Consider the following 20,136-nt stretch of genomic DNA (forward strand, 5'->3'; position numbering starts at 1 on the left):
ACAGAGTGGTTTCCTGGTGACAGAGATGGAAGTTCTGTAGACCACAGCAACTTCTCCCCCCCCGTCCCTGTAGTCTGTGCTGGTGCTGCACCGAGTATCCAGGTGGGCAAAGTTGGGTCAGATCGACTCCTCCAAGCTCACCCACATTTATCTATACCACACCAGCAGCCTGATCATATGATATAACTGGAATTTGCAGCTTACCCTCCAAGGCTGCTATCTCAACTAACCAGAAAAATTTACATCCAGTTTCTCTGGATGAATAGTTCCTAAAAATGTGTGACAATGCGACAATACACTGTTCCTCCTTTGCCAGGTTAAACATATCTTCATACAAGGAAAATATATTATTTTGTTTTTATTTCATGTTTTATTTTTACGGATTTGTAAGCCACTCTGGGAGCTTTCCTGGCCAAAGAGCAAGGTATACATGCTTTGATAAATATATAAGGAGAACTCACTGGCATACTGAAACAGGAAAAAGCTCAGACTCTTTTTCTGTTTGTTTTTCAGTATCAACATACACTTTATTTGAGATTTGTGTTCTCATCTGCTCAGTTAATCCGTCATACTTGGGGGATAAGCCCCTTAGCCTGATGATTTTATATGGATTGTAACAGAAGAGTGCATCACGTCGGATTCCTCTGTGTGTGTTTTTGATCAGTGTAGTTCTATCACCTGCTGCTTGTCCCTCTGGTCTTCCTCATCATCTGTATAACTTTCATCATAAACTCTAAAAACAAATCATAATTAAAAGGTTCAGTTGTTTGTCTCCAGAAATCCATATCCAAGAAAGATCCTGATACAGACACATGAACTATACTGAAGTGAAAGAGATCTGTTACCAATGAGTTGTATCCCACTATGTCATACTCATTTAAATGCATGGACTCATTAATCATGTCCACTGAATTCCAAAGATCTACTCTTGAGTATGCCTTAGTTGGATTCAACTGATTTGCCTAGATCTCTGATTTGCCTAGATCAAGCAACAAGCTATCAGGCAAAAAGATTTTGGAAGACAGGAATTATTTCTCCTGTTTCTTCCTTTACGTTAAAGATTTTGTAAAGTTTAAAACACGACGTAAAACACTATACAGTAATACCTGTTAACAAATCCTCTAAAAAGAAGCTCCTTGTAACTGAGTCATTTTTGGGTGCAGGGTGTGTGGGGGACTGTACAGTGACATAGTGAGAATGTGGCTCCTTGTCTACTTCATTGCGGTTGCTGCAGGCAGCTCTCTCATGCATGGCTAGAATGGCACTCCTTACCAGGTGGTGCAGGTGCCTCCGCAGTAAACAGTTCTTTGAGTGCCCTGGAAGCATTGTTTACTGAACATGCATTTGACTGAGTGTAGGGGAGGATGGCAGAGAGAGAGAGAGAGAAAGAGAAAGACCAAACAGAGTGGTGGTGGTAGCTGCCCCTTGCCTGCCTGCTCAAGTGTACGGAAAGGAGAACTGTGCTCAAAGCTTTAGGTTGCTATAGCAAGATTCTACATGATAAGACAAAAGGCAAGGCAGGCATCCCTGGGTGCATTTTGGAAGAAGCCTTCAAGTGGTTTATATGCACGACTTACCTGACCTGGTTGCTTCATTTCAGAAATGTGTATTGTTAGCTGAAATATGTTAAACTGCTCTTTTTTTTGTGGTGCAGGAACCTTTCCCTATTATTTCCACTCCTACCTGTGGTACCAAAGTTTCTGTTAAAGAACTAATGTCCAGGAACACATGTACTTTGTTAAGTGAAGTATTACTGAACTTAAAACTTCCACAGTAACAAATGTGAGAACCTACAAAGTCTACACAAACCTCTCTCATTCCAACCAAATAAATTACAAATGAATGCCTGCTCAACAACCAGAACATTTTCCCTTTTGTAGACTGCATGTTTAATCAATGAATGTACCAACACCAAAGGCCCAACAAATCTAGCAATCTGTTCTTACAGTGGTTAAGCAAATGCCTACCAGAGGTCCACAAGCAGGACCTACTGACTTCAGCTGACACTCACATCAGAAGTAGGCCAAGAAGTCAGAGACTGGATTTCCTGGGGTTTTTTTCTCTAAAAGAAACAAATATCTGCTGCTGGCCATCTATGTGGAATCACTTCCATCACACCACAGAAATGCCATATGACCATTAAAAGAACTATATTGCACACTATATGCAATGCTTGGGGGCAACCTTATGGCTGGGCTAAGAAAAAAACCTTTTGTGCAACTGTAGTGGAAGATTGTAGGCTTTGGAAAAGCAGGCTGAGAAAGTTTGAACAGAGTTCTCATTACGATTTTAAAAGAACAAAAGCTGGAAAAAGTGAATGCTTTCAAAATCTTGCATAATTAAGCATTTCTCAGTGAACAGGAGCTGATTATTGGGAAACAAACTATATTAGTAAATAATTGGGAAATATAAATTAACCTACATGAGACTGAGCATAGTTCCTATAGCAGTCGTGCAGACCTGTAGAGTTTGCAGGCAGAATTCTGATCTGATCTTGCCATGTGCGTTGTATACAAAAAACTTGTCTTTCACAAAATATGACATTTTGGGGTTTGGAGTGTTGTTTTTATATTTTTTTTAACCTCTTGTAGAAGTTAATGCTAAAATTAACTTACCTTATAGTATCACCTTTACTGTAGTCTTTTATTTCACGGCTATTAAGGAAATCAGGAAGATATTGACATGTCATCTTTGAATGTCTATTGAAGTCTCCAGAGTTTAAGCCACTGAATTTTTCGCAAGGATCTGAAATTTTTAATGTATTTTTTTGTTTAGTATTGAGGAAGAAAACAAAGCTTCACGTTGTTTTTAGATCAGACCTGTTAGAGGCGTCTTTATTTTGGGAGCAAAGTTCAAACAGCTGTTTGGAGATAACATCAGACTGACATGGAAACACCATGAATGCCCAAAGCTCTTTCCTTCTTCATTTTTACAGCATACATTTATATGGTTCCTTAAAGCACACATAAACCAAATTATAGTATGTCATCATTTTAGTATGTCATATTGACATGTGTTACTGTCCCTCACATAGAATAGAGAAAATTAAACATTAATTAGGGGAAGCTCTTATCAGCAGTTTAAAGTCTAAGGGTTACATACACAGCTTGCAAATGCTTTAACATGTTTGCTCTTATGCTTGTACTACTTGCATTACAGCATCAACACTATTCTCGGAACATCTTTTTAGCTTTCCCTCTTAGTAAATTAAACAGAAACGTTCTACCTGTCATTCTCTGAACTCGCAAATCGGAACCAAGGTTAAGGCCTAGCTTTTGTTACTTCCACAGTAACTAACAATGGATATACTAAGATGTCTGAAATTCTCACAGAGGATGTGAAAGGACAGTCAGAGCTGTCAAAATGTGACATCTTGTGTATTAAAAATAGGGGGAAAGTACTCCAGTTCAAAATATTGCTAGAAACTCTCCATTGTAGCACAAGTCCATAGTGTACAACTGCCTCTACTAGTATATCCTCATGGGAACATCCCACACGGCCAATTCAGCACTTTAGCGCTAAACTGGAAATGCTAGCAAATGCATCACTCCAGCTGCAATTCTGCTGGTCATAGATTAGCAGGGATAAGCATAGCTGCTGTACATCTTGTGGAAACTAAATACACTAAATGAGGGCATCTGAAATTCACCCAACATCTGACACAAGACGGTCAGGATTTCGTTATATTTAGACACTCCCCAAGTTATGGTGCCATGCAACCCGCAGGACTGGAGTTCAAACACACAGTATTTTTCAATGGAAGCAGTTCACATTTTCAGCTGAGATTGAGTGGCAGGTCATCAAGCAATGAATGACCAATGTGATCTCTCCGAGGTTTCTGCTTTCGAATCCTGCTCACCAATACCCCATGCGAAACCCTCTCTGCTCCTCTATACTTCAATCAATTTCTTCAAGCCCCAGGTTTTGCCCCTGTCTTGGGGTCCTCTAAGCTGCCCTCCAAGAAGCCCTATAAAGATTGCTGCCATTGCTCTATAACTGCAACATCCTAAGCCAGGGATAGGGAACCTCAGGCCCAGGGACCAAATGAGCCCCCTCCTGGGCCTCTCTGTCTGGCCTTCTCAACAATTCCCAAGCCATACACTCTCCTGAGCCACACCCCTCACCAGCTCCATTTTGCTTTTGAGTGATTTTGCCAGGCTGGAACATGTCCTTGAACTCTGGTAATGCTGCTTGCCTGCCTGGATGGAGGATAGAGAGCAATGTGTGAACATGAAGAAACTGGCCTATGGTACAAACTCAATGCTCTGCCCACTGGAATGTGGCCCCTGAAAAGTTACCCCAAAGGAATGTGGCCCTTGGGCTGGAAAAGGTTCTCTACGACTGCCCTAAGCCTACCCTCTTTTACTTCTGCCTGGCAACCTAGCTCTGGCTCCATTTTCCTGTTCCAATGGGGAAAGGGAAGAGAGCAAAGTGGAGAATGAATGAATGAGACAAACCATGTGATGTGTGGAGCCACGAACAAGGCTAGTCCGTGGGTCAAATAATTTCTCCACCAAAGCACCTATGAACAAGTTTCCCCACTCTTGTTTGAAAAAAGGGGGGAAGTAAAGGGAGAACAATCCCTGCGCAGAACAATAATCTGTTCAGCAGTTCCTCCATCCCTGTACCCCAATGAAACACTCCAAGCACTGGAAATATAGGAAGGAACACTGCAGTGCAATGCTACAGTCAGGCTACCAGTTTGTGCCCACCCTACTTCACCCAATATTTGCCCAGGGAATCTGAGAAGTGCTGCTGCTTATGTCCCAATATTCTGGCCTTCCTTCTTCCTTCCACAGAAAAAGGAAAATGAAAAACATCAAGCGGAGCATAAACACACACTAAGTAGATAATCAAGCTACCAAAAATACATCTTTCAGAATGGGAGTTTAATGATATTGCATAATTACCCGCATTACTTTGCAATTCCTCTTCTAAATCAGCTAAGGCTTGTTGATCAGTACTATACTCCAAGAATGGATCATCATGTTCGGTGTCATCAATGCCTTCAATTTCTGAAATTTCAGAAGCTGCTCGAGATAAAGGCCAGGTAACTGAGCTTTTGGATCCTATCTGAAGAACTGAAGAAGGGCGTGGTGTGGGCGTGATGGTTCTGCAAAAGGGAATATTTGCAGAAAAGGGTCTTGGAGAAGCATTTTCTGAAACATACGAGGGGAATTTGCTGTTAATAACCTGCTATAAAAAGTTCCTCGTATAAAGATCTCTATTACAGTTCCTTCCCTATATTAGAAAACATTCTGCATTTTCCAAAAAGTGTTTTCAAGCATGCTAACCCCTGTATGTCCAAATCTAGAGACCTCTTCAATCTGGACGTGAATCAAGTCAAAGCAATATTTGAGGGCCTGCTTATACTTTACATTTTTTGATGTGAACTCCCAAAAATCTAAAGCACAAATATCCATCATACTCGCACATACACTAATGAAAGACTAGGGATTGGTGGCAAATTAAGAGTGTGTTGTTCTGTGACGTATTAAAACAGCCTTGGGTTTCTACTGCTTCAATATTCAATTGTAATATCCCAATCATAATTGGTATTAAAATTATACAAGTGAGACCTGCAAATGAAGCAGGTTCTTTTCACAAGAAAAACCAAATATGTAATTCAGGAGTTATCTATTTGAGCATTTAAGCCAGGGATTGGTAGACCATGGACCACATACCATCCCCCATGACATCCCGTGCCTTTTTTAAAAATGAAATAAAATAAATTTCCTGCTCCTATGGGTCCCCCAACATTATGCCAAAACGATTATTTGCCCCTCTAATTGTTTTTTTAGAAATGTTAATCTGACTGTTCCTATAGGTACCCCACTGTGATGTCAAAAGGTTTTTCTGATATCCCAAATATGTCATTTTTTTAAAAAGGCACACCCTTTTACATTTCAGCCACACACACATTTACACTTCAGCTTCCAGAGGGTTGACCATGGATTGATGCGGCCCTTAACCCCCCAAAAAGTCAACCCTTCCTAGATTATGTCATAAGTCTGCTTCTGGCATTCTGACTGTTGATCAACTTAGCATGTCAGGAGGGGGCCTGAGAAGTCAAGTGCTTTAGCTGTCAGCCCCCCACCCCACCCCATTCCAGCTGCACTCCATGAGTTGGAAGGTGTGCTTGTGAAGCAGGAAAGTTCTCATCCTCATGGAGACTCTCTGTGTGGTTTAGAATCTTGGAAAATCAGGAATGGCAGCAGTGGGCGGAGAGATAAGGGGGACTCCAACATAGGGCTAAGTGAACATTCAGTGCAAGGATTTCTGTTTGTGCAATGGAACACTCTTCCCCTCCCCCCCACCCATGCACCCTTAAATCTGTTCTAGGTGTTTCCTCAGCCCTCTGGAGCACATGTGGGGTCAGTGCGGGGTGCACTCAGAGAAGTCCCATTGCACTAACAATAATCCTTGTGCTGATGGGACACAATAGTGGAATACCTCCTCTAGTTGTCCCCTCACACACACATACACCTCACATGTTAAGTTAATCCCTAAGAACACCTGAAGAGGCCTTTATTTAGCAGTAAAACAAAACAAAAAAGGGCACCTACAGGAAGTGGAAGGAAGGCCAAGCCACTAAGGAAGAGTACAGACAGGTATCACAGAATTGCAGGGATGGCGTCAGGAAGGCTTAAAGCTGAGAAGCAAGGGAAGCTAAAAGCAACAAAAAAGCTTTCTTCACATACATCCATAGTAAAAGACAGACAAAAGAAATGGTAGTTCAGCTATTCAATGAGGATGGCAAAATGATGACAAATGACAAAGAAAAGGCAGAAGTGCTCAATTCCCACTTTGGCTCAGTCTTCTCCCAAAAGAGGGTCTATGACCCTCCTGATAAACATGAAGTACAAGTTGAAGGGGCAGGGTTGCAGCTTGAGATTGATCGACAAATGGTCAAGGAATACCTAATCACTCTGAAGGAGTTCAAATCTCCAGAGCCTGATGAAACTTCATCCTAGAGGATGGGTGAAGTGCCAGATGACTGGAGGAGGGCTAATGTTATCCCTATCTTCAAAAAGGGCAAAAAGGAGGAACCTGTGAACTACAGACCATAGTCTGACAGTAATCCCTGGGGAAGTTCTGGAGCAGATTATAAATCAGTCAGTCTGTAAGAACCTTGAAAATAATGCAGTGATTACTAGAAACCAGCATGGATTTTTCAAGAACAAATCCTGTCAGACTAATTTCATCTCATCTTTTGATCAGGTAACCTCCCTGGTAGACTGTGGGAATGGTGGGGATATAATATGTCATGATTTCAGCAAAGCTTTTTGATAAAGTGCCCCATCATATTCTAATTAGCAAGCTACCTAAATGTGGGCTGTATGGAACAACTATCAGGTGGATTCACAGTTGGCTCCAGAATTGTACTCAAAGAGTGCTTATCAATGGTTCCTTCTCAAACTGGGAAGAGATAACGTGTGGGGTACAGCAGAGCTCAGTCCTAGGCACAGTGCTCTTCAACAATTGTATTAATGACTTGGATGAAGAGGTGCAGGGAATGCTTATGAAATTTGCAGATGATACAACATTGGGAGCTACAGCTAATACCCTGGAAGACAGAAACAAAATTCAAAGGGACCTTGATAGGCTGGAGCATTGGAATGAAAACAACACAATGAAATTTAACAGGGATAAGTGCAAAGTTCTACAACTAGGAAAAAGAAAACCAATGTACATTTATAAGATGGGGAATACTTGGCTCAGCAATATTACGTGCAAAAAGATCTTGGAATTGTTGTTGATCACAAGCTGAATATGAGCCAATAGTGCAATGTGGCTGCAAAAACGGCAACACTATTTTAGGCTGCATTAACAGAAGTAATTTCCATGTCATGCTAAATACTAGTTCACTTCTATTCGGCACTGGTTAGGCCTCATCTTGAGTACTGTGTCCAGTTCTGGGCACCACACTTCAAGAAGGATGCAGACAAACTGGAAAAGGTTCAGAGGAGGGCAACAAAGAGGATCAGGAAAATGGAACAAAGCCCTGTGAGGAAAGATTGAAAGAACTCGGCATGTTTAGCCTTGAGAAGAGAAGACTGAGGGTGATACGATAGCACTGTTCAAGAAAGGTTGCCACACGGAGGAGGGCCACGATCCCTTCTTGATCATCCCAGAGTGCAGGCCATGGAATAATGGGCTCAAGTTACAAGAAGCCAGATTTTGGCTGAACATCAGGAATTATTTCAAGGCATTTTACAATAAAGGGTATGGAAACAATTCAGTATCAAAAGCTAAGATTCTGATAATGCTATTGTTTTCGCAGTTAGAGAGGTATGACAATGGAACCAATTACCTAGGGAGGTGGTGGGCTCTCTAACACTGGAGGCATTCTAGAGGCAGCCAGGCAGCCACCTGATGGGCATGCTTAATTTGGATTCCTGCACTGAGCAGGGGGTTGGACTCGATGGCCTTATAGGTCCCTTCCATCTCTACTATTTTTTGATTCTATCAAACCCAACCTTTAAAGATGCTGTGTTAGGCCCCATCTTCACTATACATTTAAAGCACTATTATGCCACTTTAAATAACTGTTGTTTCCCCCAAAGAATCCTGGGAGCTTTAGTTTGTTAAGGGTGCTGAAAGTTGTTAAGAGACCCCTATTCCCCTCACAGAACTACATTTCCTGGAATTCTCTGGGAAGAGAGATTGATTGTACAACCACTCTGGAAACTGTAGCTCTGTGAAGGTAATAGGGGCTCCTAACAACTGTCAGCATACTTAACAGTTCCCAGGATTCTTTGGAGGAAGCCATGACTGTTAATCCGGTATAATACTGCTTTCAATGTAATGTAGGTACAGCCCTAGACCCAAAGGCAGAAAGGAGTATGACTACATAGAAATGCTATCATAGAAAACTTCTATCACAGAAAAGAAGGATAGACAGTACAATGCAGAAGCACTAACCACCAACATCACACTTGTGCTTGGTGGGGAAAGTATGTAGGCCACTGAAACAGGACTAAACTGCCCCTCATAACACAGTGTGAAGACACAGTTTAGCTGTTGACTTTCTCAAGGAAGCCCCTATATTAAATAAAAGGTTTATCCGTGGGTGTGATTTCACAGTACAAAAGTGCTCTAAGCAGTGCTCTTACCCATGGACAACATGAACTGAGAAGCTCTTGGACCTGGGCTTTGCCTTCCCAATCTGCTTGTTGGTCTGCCAAGCTCTCTTTTCAAGACGTCTTGCACTATAGACTCATCAGCACATTCACTTAAGCTGAACTGTGTCATCCACTTCTCAGCCCCTGAGATTGAACAAGGTAGATGTAATTAAGAGAATCAGAGTGCTCTTTTTAAGCATTTTTTAATGTTCAGACAGTTTACAGCTGCCTTTAAATGCACCCACACAGATTATTTACTTGAATTGGTTGTTTCCTCCATTCCAAGGACCTGCAAGTCATATGCCATTGGAGTCCTGCCCTTATTTTCCTGGCCCTGTGCCTTTAACTGGCATGCAAAAATGAAACAGATGAAGCTTTTGCAACTACTTGCTTCCAAGCACAGTAAAGGTTCACCTTCTACATTTGTATGTGTCAAGCAGCTGTTGCAGGCCTTAACTCCAGCGAAAGGGACTTGTAAATGGTTCAAGTACAACAGATGGAATGGGAAATAAAGAGAGATGCACATTTCCATTAGTTTAATCACTGCACCAATCAACTACATCTTTAGCTGATTAATTGGTAGCACCCAGTTTCAATCGGCGAGGGCAAATTTTAATCAGCCAACTGTTAATTTTTAGAGGCTTGTCTGTTTTCTGTAATCCAGAATTTTAAAAAACTGGACTTTTCCTTCTGTATATGAGTTGTAGGCTTATTGTTTATTAAATTATCACATTTCACTTTTGAAATATGCCAAAAAGTCCCTATAAATGAGACCTTACTACTATGCAAATCTAATTGTTAATTAATTAGACTGTTGAAAGGCAGGTGATTAGATCAAATAAAAATGTTTCATCAGTTGCTAGTCCTAAAATAAAGTATGAACTATATTATCATGCTTTTTCAGTTTCATGCTGACTAGTAGGAGTGAACTCAAATAGACTTGGATCCTAACTTCAGTTCTGTGAATGGAATGGATGAAACTTTTCCACCTGCACCTTCCCCTGCAGCAGCACCTTGTGCCCTTGAAAATCAGCTTCTGGGGGTTGTGGAAGACCACCTAAAACAGCATGGTGTATGGCACAGAAGGCTCCAACTTGAATGAGCAGCAGTTCCTTCTGTTCACACAACTACAACCTTGGATTCAAGCCACTATCTTATAGTGCTTACAAATGATGTTTGAGCTTGGGCTTTTCTAATTTTCTAGTAATAGGGAAACCACCAAGAGCAATGTTCTGGTAGAAACCTGGTGCATGGAAAGTAAGTATATTTAAAGAAGGCCTTTTTTTTAGTGTGCTTAAGAGATCTCAAAGGCAGACAGGCATTTATTTATTGAAATTATTTTACAGGGCATAAAAATTTTGATAGTGGGTATTTATGCCCCCAATGAAGATAAAACAAGGTTTTACACAGGACTTATGGAAAAATTGTCAGAGTTTTCATATGATCATTGGTGTGTCATGGGTGATTGGAATGGGGTAATCTCACCAAAAATTGATAGACTTTCTGAAAAAAATATTAAAGAGACACAGGGTAAATTACCGAAGATTTGCTTTGAATTGATGGAAAATTTAGAATTGGTGGATACCTGGAGATATATAAATGATAACGCAAAGGAATTTACTTATTTTTCAAAAAGACATAAAACATTTTCGAGGATTGATATGATTTGGATGTCTAAAAATCTAGTGAAAGATATTTTTAAAATGGATATATTACCAAAAACTTTTTTGGACCACAATCCTGTGATATTAACTTTCAAAAAAAAAAAATCTTGGATTTAGATGGAGACTAAATGAATCTTTATTACAGAATGACAAAGTAGTACAAGAATGTAAGAAGAAATTAAAAGAGTTTTTTGAACATAATTTACATAAAGGAACAAATGAAAATATTGTTTGGGATACAAGTAAGGCATTTATGAGGGGATATTTTATTAAATGTAACTCTGAATTAAAAAAAACGAAACAGAAAATGCAATTAATTTTGGAAGAAATAAAAAAAAGAGGAAGAATTGAAAAAGAATCCAACTAAAGTTTCTATTGTAAATCAAATTAAAATGTTACAGAATCAAGTATCAATGCTGACAGTTAGAGAAATTGAAAGGAAACTAAATTTTGCTAAACAAAGGACTTTTGAATTTGCAAATAAACCGGGGAAATGGTTAGCATATAAATTAAGAAAATAACGTCAAAAAAATATTATTTTAAAGATACAAGAAGGAGATGAGATGCTGACAGATAATGTAAAAATCAAAAAGATTTTTCATCAATATTATTCAACATTGTACAAGTGTCAGGAAATCCCATCTGAAAAAATAGAAGAGTATATATCTAAACAGAATTTGCCTAAAATTACAGACTTTCAGAGACAAGCTATTAATGGCCCTATCACGTCAAGAGAGATATCTGAAGCTATAAACAAAATTAAATCAGGAAAGGCACCAGGACCAGATGGGTTATCTGCAGTATACTATAAATGTTTGAAGGAAGAACTCTTGCTACCTTTACAGTATACAATGAATTCTATTTTGCAAGAGGGAAAGATACCGGATAGTTGGAAAAATGCTAACATAACATTAATACCTAAAGAGGAGCAAGATTTAACTAAAACAAAAAATTATCGGCCGATATCTCTATTGAATAATGACTATAAAATTTTTACAATGATTTTGGCAGAAAGAATGAAAATAATATTGCAACAATTTATCCAGGAAGATCAATCGGGGTTTTTACCTAAAAGACAATTACGTGACAATGTCAGGAATGTCTTGAATGTGTTGGAATATTTAGAACAACGAAATGATAAACAAGCAGCTTTGATTTTCTTAGATGCTGAGAAAGCATTTGATAATTTGAATTGGAAATTTACGTTTCAGGTTTTGGAGCAAACGGATTTTGGAGATAATTTTATAAAATGGATTAGATCGATTTATACATCTCAGAAGGCTCAGATAATTGTTAATGGAGATTTAACGGATTCATGTGAAATACAAAAGGGTACAAGACAGGGATGTCCATTATCTCCTCTTCTATTTATTCTGGTCTTAGAAGTGCTGCTTAGAGATATAAGGCAAGATAAAAGGATTTCGGGATTAAAGATAAAAAAAGAAGAATATAAACTGAGAGCATTTGCTGATGATTTGATAATTGTATTAGAAAACCCTTTGGAAGGAATTAATGTATTGATGGACAAATTAAAAGAATTTGGACCGTTAGCAGGATTTAAGATCAACAATCAAAAAACAAAGATGTTGGTGAAAAATTTAACTTTAAGGGAACAGAAAGAGTTAATGGACAAGACAGATTTTACAACAAAGAAAAAGTTGAAATATTTAGGTATCATTATGACAAATAAAAATTCAAAGTTGTTTCATAATAATTATGAAAAATTATGGACAGAGATTAAGAAAGATCTGCTAAAATGGGATAAACTACAATTGTCATTAATGGGTAGAATATCTGTGATAAAAATGAATGTATTACCGAGAATGATGTTTTTGTTTCAAACAATACCTGTAATATCCTCTGATTTACCTTTTAAACAATGGCAAAAAGATATTTCTAAATTTGTATGGCAAGGAAAAAAACCAAGAGTTAAATTTAAATTACTACAAGACGCCAAAGAAAGAGGAGGACTGGGATTACCAAATCTGAGACTTTATTTTGCTGCCTGCTGTTTAGTCTGGATAAAGGAATGGATTTTATTGAGGAATAAAAGACTATTGGATTTGGAGGGCCATAACCTGAAGTGGGGATGGCATGGATATCTATGGTATGACAAAGTAAAAGTAAATGTAGACTTTAATAATCATTTTATAAGACGTCCTCTGTTGAAAATATGGAATAGATATAAAACCAAGGTTCTATTCGAAAATACCATTATGTGTCTCAAGTCAAGAAGCATTTTACAGAAGAGAAATGGCTGGAAAAGAGAAATGGTTAACTTATCAAGAACTATTAGAAAATGTACATGGAGAATATATAATGAAAGAGAGAGAACAACTGATAAAGGAAGGATATAGTTCTCAATGGTTTGCCTATTTACAATTGTTAGAAAGATATAAAATGGACAAGAAAATGTATGGGTTTGAAATAAGTAAATCTGATTTTGAAATAGGTTTGTGTACAAATGACGAAAATACAATTGCGAAAATGTATAAACTCTTGCTGAAAATGGATATGGAAGAAGAACAAGTAAAAGAGTGTATGGTAAAGTGGGCAAAAAAATTTGGTTATAACATACAAATGGATCAATGGGAAAATATGTGGAAAAAAGGCTTGAGATTTACATTATGCTATAATCTTAAAGAAAATTTCTATAAAATGATGTATCGTTGGTACATGACTCCAGAAAAGTTGTCAAAAAGGTATAGTAATGTTTCTAATGTTTGTTGGAAATGTAAACAACAAGAAGGATCATTTTATCATATGTGGTGGCTGTGTAAAAAGGCAAAATCATTTTGGGCACAGATAGGTAGGATGATGCAAAAAATTCTAAAGATAAATATTCAGTCAAAACCAGAATTTTTTTTATTGGGTTTTATGGATAAACAAATAGAAAAGAAATATGGAAGAATAATATTATATATGATTACGGCAGCAAGATTATTATATGCACAAAAGTGGAAAATGGAATCAACACCAACAATGGAAGACTGGCTATTGAAATTAATGGACTTAGTAGAGATGGATAAATTGACATGTTTACTTAGAGAAAAATCGACAGACACATTTCTTAAGGAATGGAAGCCTCTCTTAGACTTTTTGTTGAAAGATCAAAATAAAATGATGATATTGGGATTTGACGATTAACTAAGATAGCCTATGGAGAAAAGTGATCCTGTATGTATATATTAAGGGACAGGTTTGATATATATTATATACTTATAGCTGATCTGCGACAAATCGGAAGTCAACTATTTTATTTTTTTTCTTTCGTTGTATTGTTATGTTTTTGTTGTTTGACTTTGTTTTGTTTGTCTTTTGAAAAATTTGAATAAAAATTATTAAAAAAAAAAGAAAGTAAGTATATTTAAAGAAGGCCTTTTTTTTAGTGTGCTTAAGAGATCTCAAAGGGAGACAGGCATTTATTTATTGAAAATTATTTCTGAACCTCTTAATATTTAAAAAACATTAAGGAGTGTACAATATAAAAAAATCAAACAATATCATTAAAACAATAATGCAGCCTAAAATCAATCCAACTGCAGAATAAAAGCATATAAAACCAAATAAAACAGGAAATCAGAGGACTCACACACATAAACGGGCCCCAATTTTATGGGTCAGGGAAAGCCAGGGCAGGGACAAGTCTTTACAAGGCATCTGAAGCAATTGTTGTTTGCTGTTCCAACATATGGCAGAGGGAAGGGTGTTCCAGCAAAAAAGTCCTATTTTTGGGTCACTGCCTCATAATATTCTATAAGAGTGCAGAGCCACAGGTAGGATTTCCCCAGATGGCCCTAAGTGATCTTATAGGCCTACACTGGGGCAGGCGGCCTTTCAGGTATGACAGGACATGATCATTAGCAGTTTCATAGATCAAGATAAGCACTTTGAATTGTATCTGGGAGATTATAGTGGAAACTCTGGACCACTGGGTATAACACAATCCTAGCAACAAACAGTGTCTCCAGCTGAAACCTAGGAACAGTCTTTAAATATAAAGCACCTAGTAAATGGAATGCCCACAGACAACAGATAAGAGTTGGTAGAAAGTGCTCCTCTCCACAGCTGCAACGTGCAGTACACAATGACTCCAAGGCTATGAACCTGAATGATCTGAAAAGGCCAAATCCTAACATTTACTTCAAAAGTGCACAAAAGCAAAACACAAATGTTTTAAAATGAGTTAAAACTACCTAGCTTGTTAATTTTCATTTAACAAATAGCTTGTTTACTCAAGCAACTAAATTATGACTGCTAATGGTTCTTTAATAATTTCCCAAAGAGCTGAAAGGGCTGTTTTTAACAGAAAGCGGGTCCCATCAAAGCTTAGCTTCAGAGACAGAAAAAAAATCAAATTTTCAGGTGACTTACATGGCTGCATTTCCCACCACAAGTCTGGTGTGTACAGCTTTACAACTTACTGTAAAATATGAAGGAATGGCATGCTGTTGTCTGTTTGCTTTTGCTGCTACAATCTTTCCTTGTGTTTTCTCAGTACGGCAGTTACACCAGCTTGTGCCAAATTCACTTATACATGGTGCCTAAAATCTGGCATGTGCAGATAAAGATGCTTCTCTGTTCTTAAATATGTAACTGAGGCTACCACGACATAAAGCTGATGTGCTCAGTAAGCAACACATACAGAAGTGGGGAAATTTAATCTGCATTACTACCTGAAAATGAAATGCTACTGCTTGGAGACTGCCTGGCTGTACGTGGTGAAGGAAACAGTTCCATCATAACTTGCTGACAGCTTGAATCCATTGTAAAGAATCTCTCAAGTCCTCGATATGGGGTACAAATAGGTTTCTCTCTCAGGGCTACTTCCTGTAACAACTGGGATAAAAAAAAGATTGGAAAGATAACACTGATGGCTGATTTGAAGGTCTCCTAGCACATTCCATTTTTTAAATGTGAAATCTTCTATGCCCTGGCAATGGCAAAAAATGTTTAATCAGGGTTAACCACAGTGTGTTCCCTTTAACTCCTGTTGATTCCAGGTGTTCAGTGAAATCAGTTCAGCTTCCTGACCTAAGATAAGCCCTGTGCCCAGAGAGTGTATACGGAAACACCATGGCCTGTTTGTCACTGTGCAAGCAAGACAAGTTGGAGAAGCTGAAAAACTGTCTTAACTATAGTTTGCTCAATGAAGATGCAGCAGTGACAATGCAATCCTATGCATGTCTCTTTGGAAGTAAGCTCCCTGGGTTCAGTTGCTTCCAAATCAGCATACTTATAACTGCAGCTTTAATCATGGTTTGTAAACTCAATTCAAACATCAGGTTTGCATCCTGGTTTGCAACCAATTTTTAGCCATGGTTTAATAAACCAGTTAACGTTTAAGTCTATATAAGTCTTATATGGTATACAGCATTACCCACACAACCATCCTTTAAATATCATAAGGATATTAAAATGCCAAAGTTCTCTGCATGTATTTTCTTGTCTATCTTCAAGTGGTACAAAATGTGTGTGTAGATTTGGCAATATTGAAATTTGCTTAGTTACAAAGGATTGAAACTATGCATAAAAATGAAACTCAGATTTTTAAAAGGTCACAAAAACTAGAATGCCACGGCTACATTAAATACATTAAATGCACATTTTACAAGGCCAGCAATCTATCATTATGTACTGTGCCATCCAGATAGACAGATAGACTATAGTGTTATGTACTGTGCCATCCAGGCTTTAGAGCATGAATGGGGAGCCTGTGGATTTCCAGATTTTGTTGGATTACAATTCCCATCATTCCTGACTATTGGCCATGCTGGCTGGGGTTGATTGAGAGTGGGTGTCCATCCTCTGGAGGGCCATAGGTTGAACCAATGGTCTGACCAAGTCATAGGCAGCTGCATCTGTTCATATATGTCTTAGCAAGGGACACATTCCCAATTAAGCACAAGGCCTAAACCAGGGATAAGAAAACTTTGGCCTCGCAGATGTTGCTGGGATCTAGCTCCCATTACTCGATCACTGGCCATGCTTGCTGGAGTTGATGGGAGTGGGAGTCTAACAACATCTGGAGGGCCACAGGATCCCCACCCCTGCTTTAAAAATAATTCTGAAATTTCTGCAAAGGCGAGACTCCAACAAGCTACTGATTGGTTTTCCTTCCATACAGTTTCAATAGGTTCCTTCAATATTTATTTTATTATTACATTTTCTCCAAGGAGCTCAAGCTGGTGTTCAAACATGGTTTTCAACCTCCTCAAAACAACCCTGTGAGGTAGGTTAGGCTGAGAGACAGTGACTGGCCCAAGGTCACCAAGGAAGTGTCATGGCTGAGCAGAGATTTGAACCCTGGTCTCCCAGGATCCCAATCCAACATTCTAAACCATTACACCACATTGGCTCTCTAATAGTATTAGGTCCCTAATAGCATACCCAACCCCTCCACAGTTGAATGTTGGAAGCAAGTTCCTAGCGAGCTTCCTATCTCTCCCCACGTTCATAGCTGGATGCAGCGGACAGCCTGGCCCACCAATTTGGCTTCTGCTTTTTATGAAATGAATAAGTGGGAATGTTTATACACAACTTGGGGGCCAAATGGTTATCAGATGCTGTTTGAAACACAGAGCAATATAAACCCTCAAGAAAGCCACCAGAATCTAAGAAAATCAAACAGAGCAAAAGTGAAAGATAATAGTATGTAATAAAAAAGAGCCAAGCTAACGTTTCCTTGTAACCCAATGACAATGAAACAGGTTTTTGCCTTCTCTGCACTGCGGCCTTCATGAGGTGCTGAATGTTGGCTTGTAGCTCAGGATAACACACTGAACAGAGTTTAACAGTCCTCTAGCAGGACCCTAATTTCCTACTGGATTCTGTTCATAAAATCTTCCTGGGAAACAAGATATGTAGATGCAAAATGTTATTTATTTCAACAATTCAGACACGGTTTAATTACAACTATCTCTAAACTGAAAACAAATTTTGCCAACTCCAAGCACTCCCAAGACCCCTCCAAAAAGTCATTGTGTGAATGGGTGTGAGACGAATATAGCGAGGAGGAGGAGGAGCACATCAGCATCCACAAGTCCCTCCAGCCAACAGCCACGTGGGACCTCTTTCTCTCTGGAATGGGAGGGAAAGGGGAGGGGATCCCTCCAGATACTTTTAGAGGGTGAAGAGGATTTCTCTCTTCCCCCTTGCTATAGAAGCACCTTGAGCAGCTCTTTGAAAGTTTGGACTAAAACCCGGAGCAGATTCCGGTGCCTCATTGACATGGAGCCACCAGCCGCCACTGCTTGCTGGGGATTTCTTGTTGGATTCTGTTCAGGAATTCATCCCTGGAAAATGGTATGTGGCTGCTGGATAAATCTCTGAAATAATTTTTTCCTCCATTTGTAGGCACTCCTAAAACCCCTTCAATAAGTCACTGTATGAATAGGAAGTATTATCAATGCAGAGTCCTAGAAGAGGTAGGATAAGAAGACGAATTGCCTGCAGTCAGCCAGGTGGCAGACCCGTCATATCCCTTTTCCTCCATGCTCGTGCTTGGAATCTAGGAAGCTGCCTTATACTGAGTCAGACCATGCTGGGGATTGGACCTGGGGCCTTCTGCATGCAAAGCAAATGTTCTGCCACTGGGCTATGCCCCATCCATCTTCAGAGACTTGCGAATAAGAAAACCTCCATCCCTCTACATCTTATGCTTCTCTCTTCCCCGCATCTCCTCCTCTCAGCCCTCTGAAAAAGTTGTGCAGGCGAAAGAATCCAGTGGTTCGACCGGCACAAAAAAGAAGTCCTCATTCTAAAGATGAGGCTGCAAAAAGTGCAGAGTGCCATACAAGCCAGAAACATATTCTCACTGCTATTCTATTAATAGCTCAGAAAATAATGAAATGACACCCTCCCTCCTCTTAAAAAAGCAAAAGCTAGAGTTTACTTCCTTTTATTTATTTATTTTTACCACTGAAGACTTGGGAGTGACTGGCAAAGCTTCCTTCAGTTCCGGGGACACCACTGGGAAAGGTTCATTCGGAGCCAGTTTGGCCAGCTCAGATGACATGTGAGAGCTACTCTTTGTCTTAGGGTCTTTTCCTTTTGCTACAGCTCTTTTACGAGGGGAGTGAGGGACCATTTCTTCTGCACTGGAATGGCCCCAGGCAGCATCAGCTCCTTCGGTCTCTGCTAAGGAATTGAAGCATAGAGGGAAAAGAATCACGTCAGTTGAAATCCCTGCATGCAGTCTCTCAAATAACTGCCTTAAAACAGGCCATTAACACACCAGTTACATCGACTCGCATGTAAAACCAGGGACCCGCACTGAGAGCTGTCCACCCAGACAGAAGTTCCAAGCATCAGCTGAAACTGTTGCACTGCACAAATGAATGAGGGGAAAGGTTTCCATATTCCCCCTGGTGTTAAATTAGCCTTCCATATTCAAAACTAATTAAAAGGCTAGGGTTGTATTCAACTAAGTTAACCTAAGTTAGTCATGTCTATTAACTTCAGCAGGTCTGCTATGACTAGCACGGAATACCACCCTTAATTTATATTTATTTACATAAAAATATACTTCCTGCTGTTTTAGGCACAGTCCACCCAAGCTGGCTCACAATTTCATAAAAGAGCAGCACATGCAATAGATCTAGAGCAGGGGAAAATGTTTTTCATTCTGAGGGACCCCAAATTTCCTTCAGGACAACCTTCCAGGGGCCACCTGCCAGTGGGGGGGGTGGAGCCAGAGGCAAAAGTGGGCATGGCCATGATTATTAATTTTCCCTTTGTACAGTAGGCTAGCTACACTCACCCCCCTCTCTTCCTCTATCCTCCAACCACACAAGCAAAAGGCATGACCAGAGTTCAAAGGAATTCTCCAGCCATGCAAAAACACTTGAGGGTAAAGCAGGGGCAGTGAGGGATGTGGCCTGGAGAGTGTTCCAAGGGCCAGATAAAGAGGCCTGGAGGGCCACATTCAGCCCTTGGGTTTGAGGCTCCCCAACCCTGATCTACAATATAGCCTAAATTAGCTAAGGTGGCAAGCAGTAAGCATAAAGAACTAGCAGAATGGTCAGTTTAAAACAGTTATAAAGACTAATCAAACAGCTAAGCACAGCTATATTTTATAACAAAGCTCTGTACAATAAGCCTTTAGGGGAAAGGCAGTCTGAGAAAGATGGGCCTTGAAAGAAAATTGAAAATTTGCAGCACAGAGGCCATGCTCACCTCTAAGGAGGGGAGAGTTCCACAGTCTCCACACTAGAAACAAAATATATTCAAACCACAAATGAATTGCCTATGTAAGTTTCAAAGTATGCAGATAGGTAGGTTTTGCTACTTCCTCTTTTCCACATTTCATCCTGACCTGTGTTTCTTAAAGAAACTGATACTTAAGG

At 39.4% G+C, this 20,136-nt stretch overlaps 1 protein-coding gene across 17 annotated transcripts in view; it reads right to left on the reverse strand.

Moving 5' to 3' along the window:
• Window positions 1-367: 367 nt before the first annotated feature.
• ZBBX (zinc finger B-box domain containing) overlaps window positions 368-20,136 on the reverse strand; it is a 67,596-nt gene continuing 47,827 nt past the window's right edge. For 14 of the 17 annotated variants that reach the window (XM_061637237.1, XM_061637231.1, XM_061637238.1 and 11 more), the window contains 7 exons: window positions 19,967-19,999; window positions 18,708-18,928; window positions 15,466-15,628; window positions 9,117-9,269; window positions 4,911-5,159; window positions 2,616-2,745; window positions 368-733 (listed from right to left, as the gene is read on the reverse strand). In XM_061637237.1, coding sequence (XP_061493221.1) covers window positions 661-733; window positions 2,616-2,745; window positions 4,911-5,159; window positions 9,117-9,269; window positions 15,466-15,628; window positions 18,708-18,928; window positions 19,967-19,999 — 1,022 coding nt within the window. In that variant the 3' untranslated portion in view covers window positions 368-660. The remainder of the gene's footprint in view (window positions 734-2,615; window positions 2,746-4,910; window positions 5,160-9,116; window positions 9,270-15,465; window positions 15,629-18,707; window positions 18,929-19,966; window positions 20,000-20,136) is intronic. The other 3 variants (XM_061637241.1, XM_061637243.1, XM_061637242.1) reach the window with 3 other exon arrangements.

The sequence above is a fragment of the Rhineura floridana genome, chromosome 7 (assembly GCF_030035675.1).
Source record: "Rhineura floridana isolate rRhiFlo1 chromosome 7, rRhiFlo1.hap2, whole genome shotgun sequence".
In the NCBI taxonomy this organism is placed as follows: domain Eukaryota; kingdom Metazoa; phylum Chordata; class Lepidosauria; order Squamata; family Rhineuridae; genus Rhineura; species Rhineura floridana.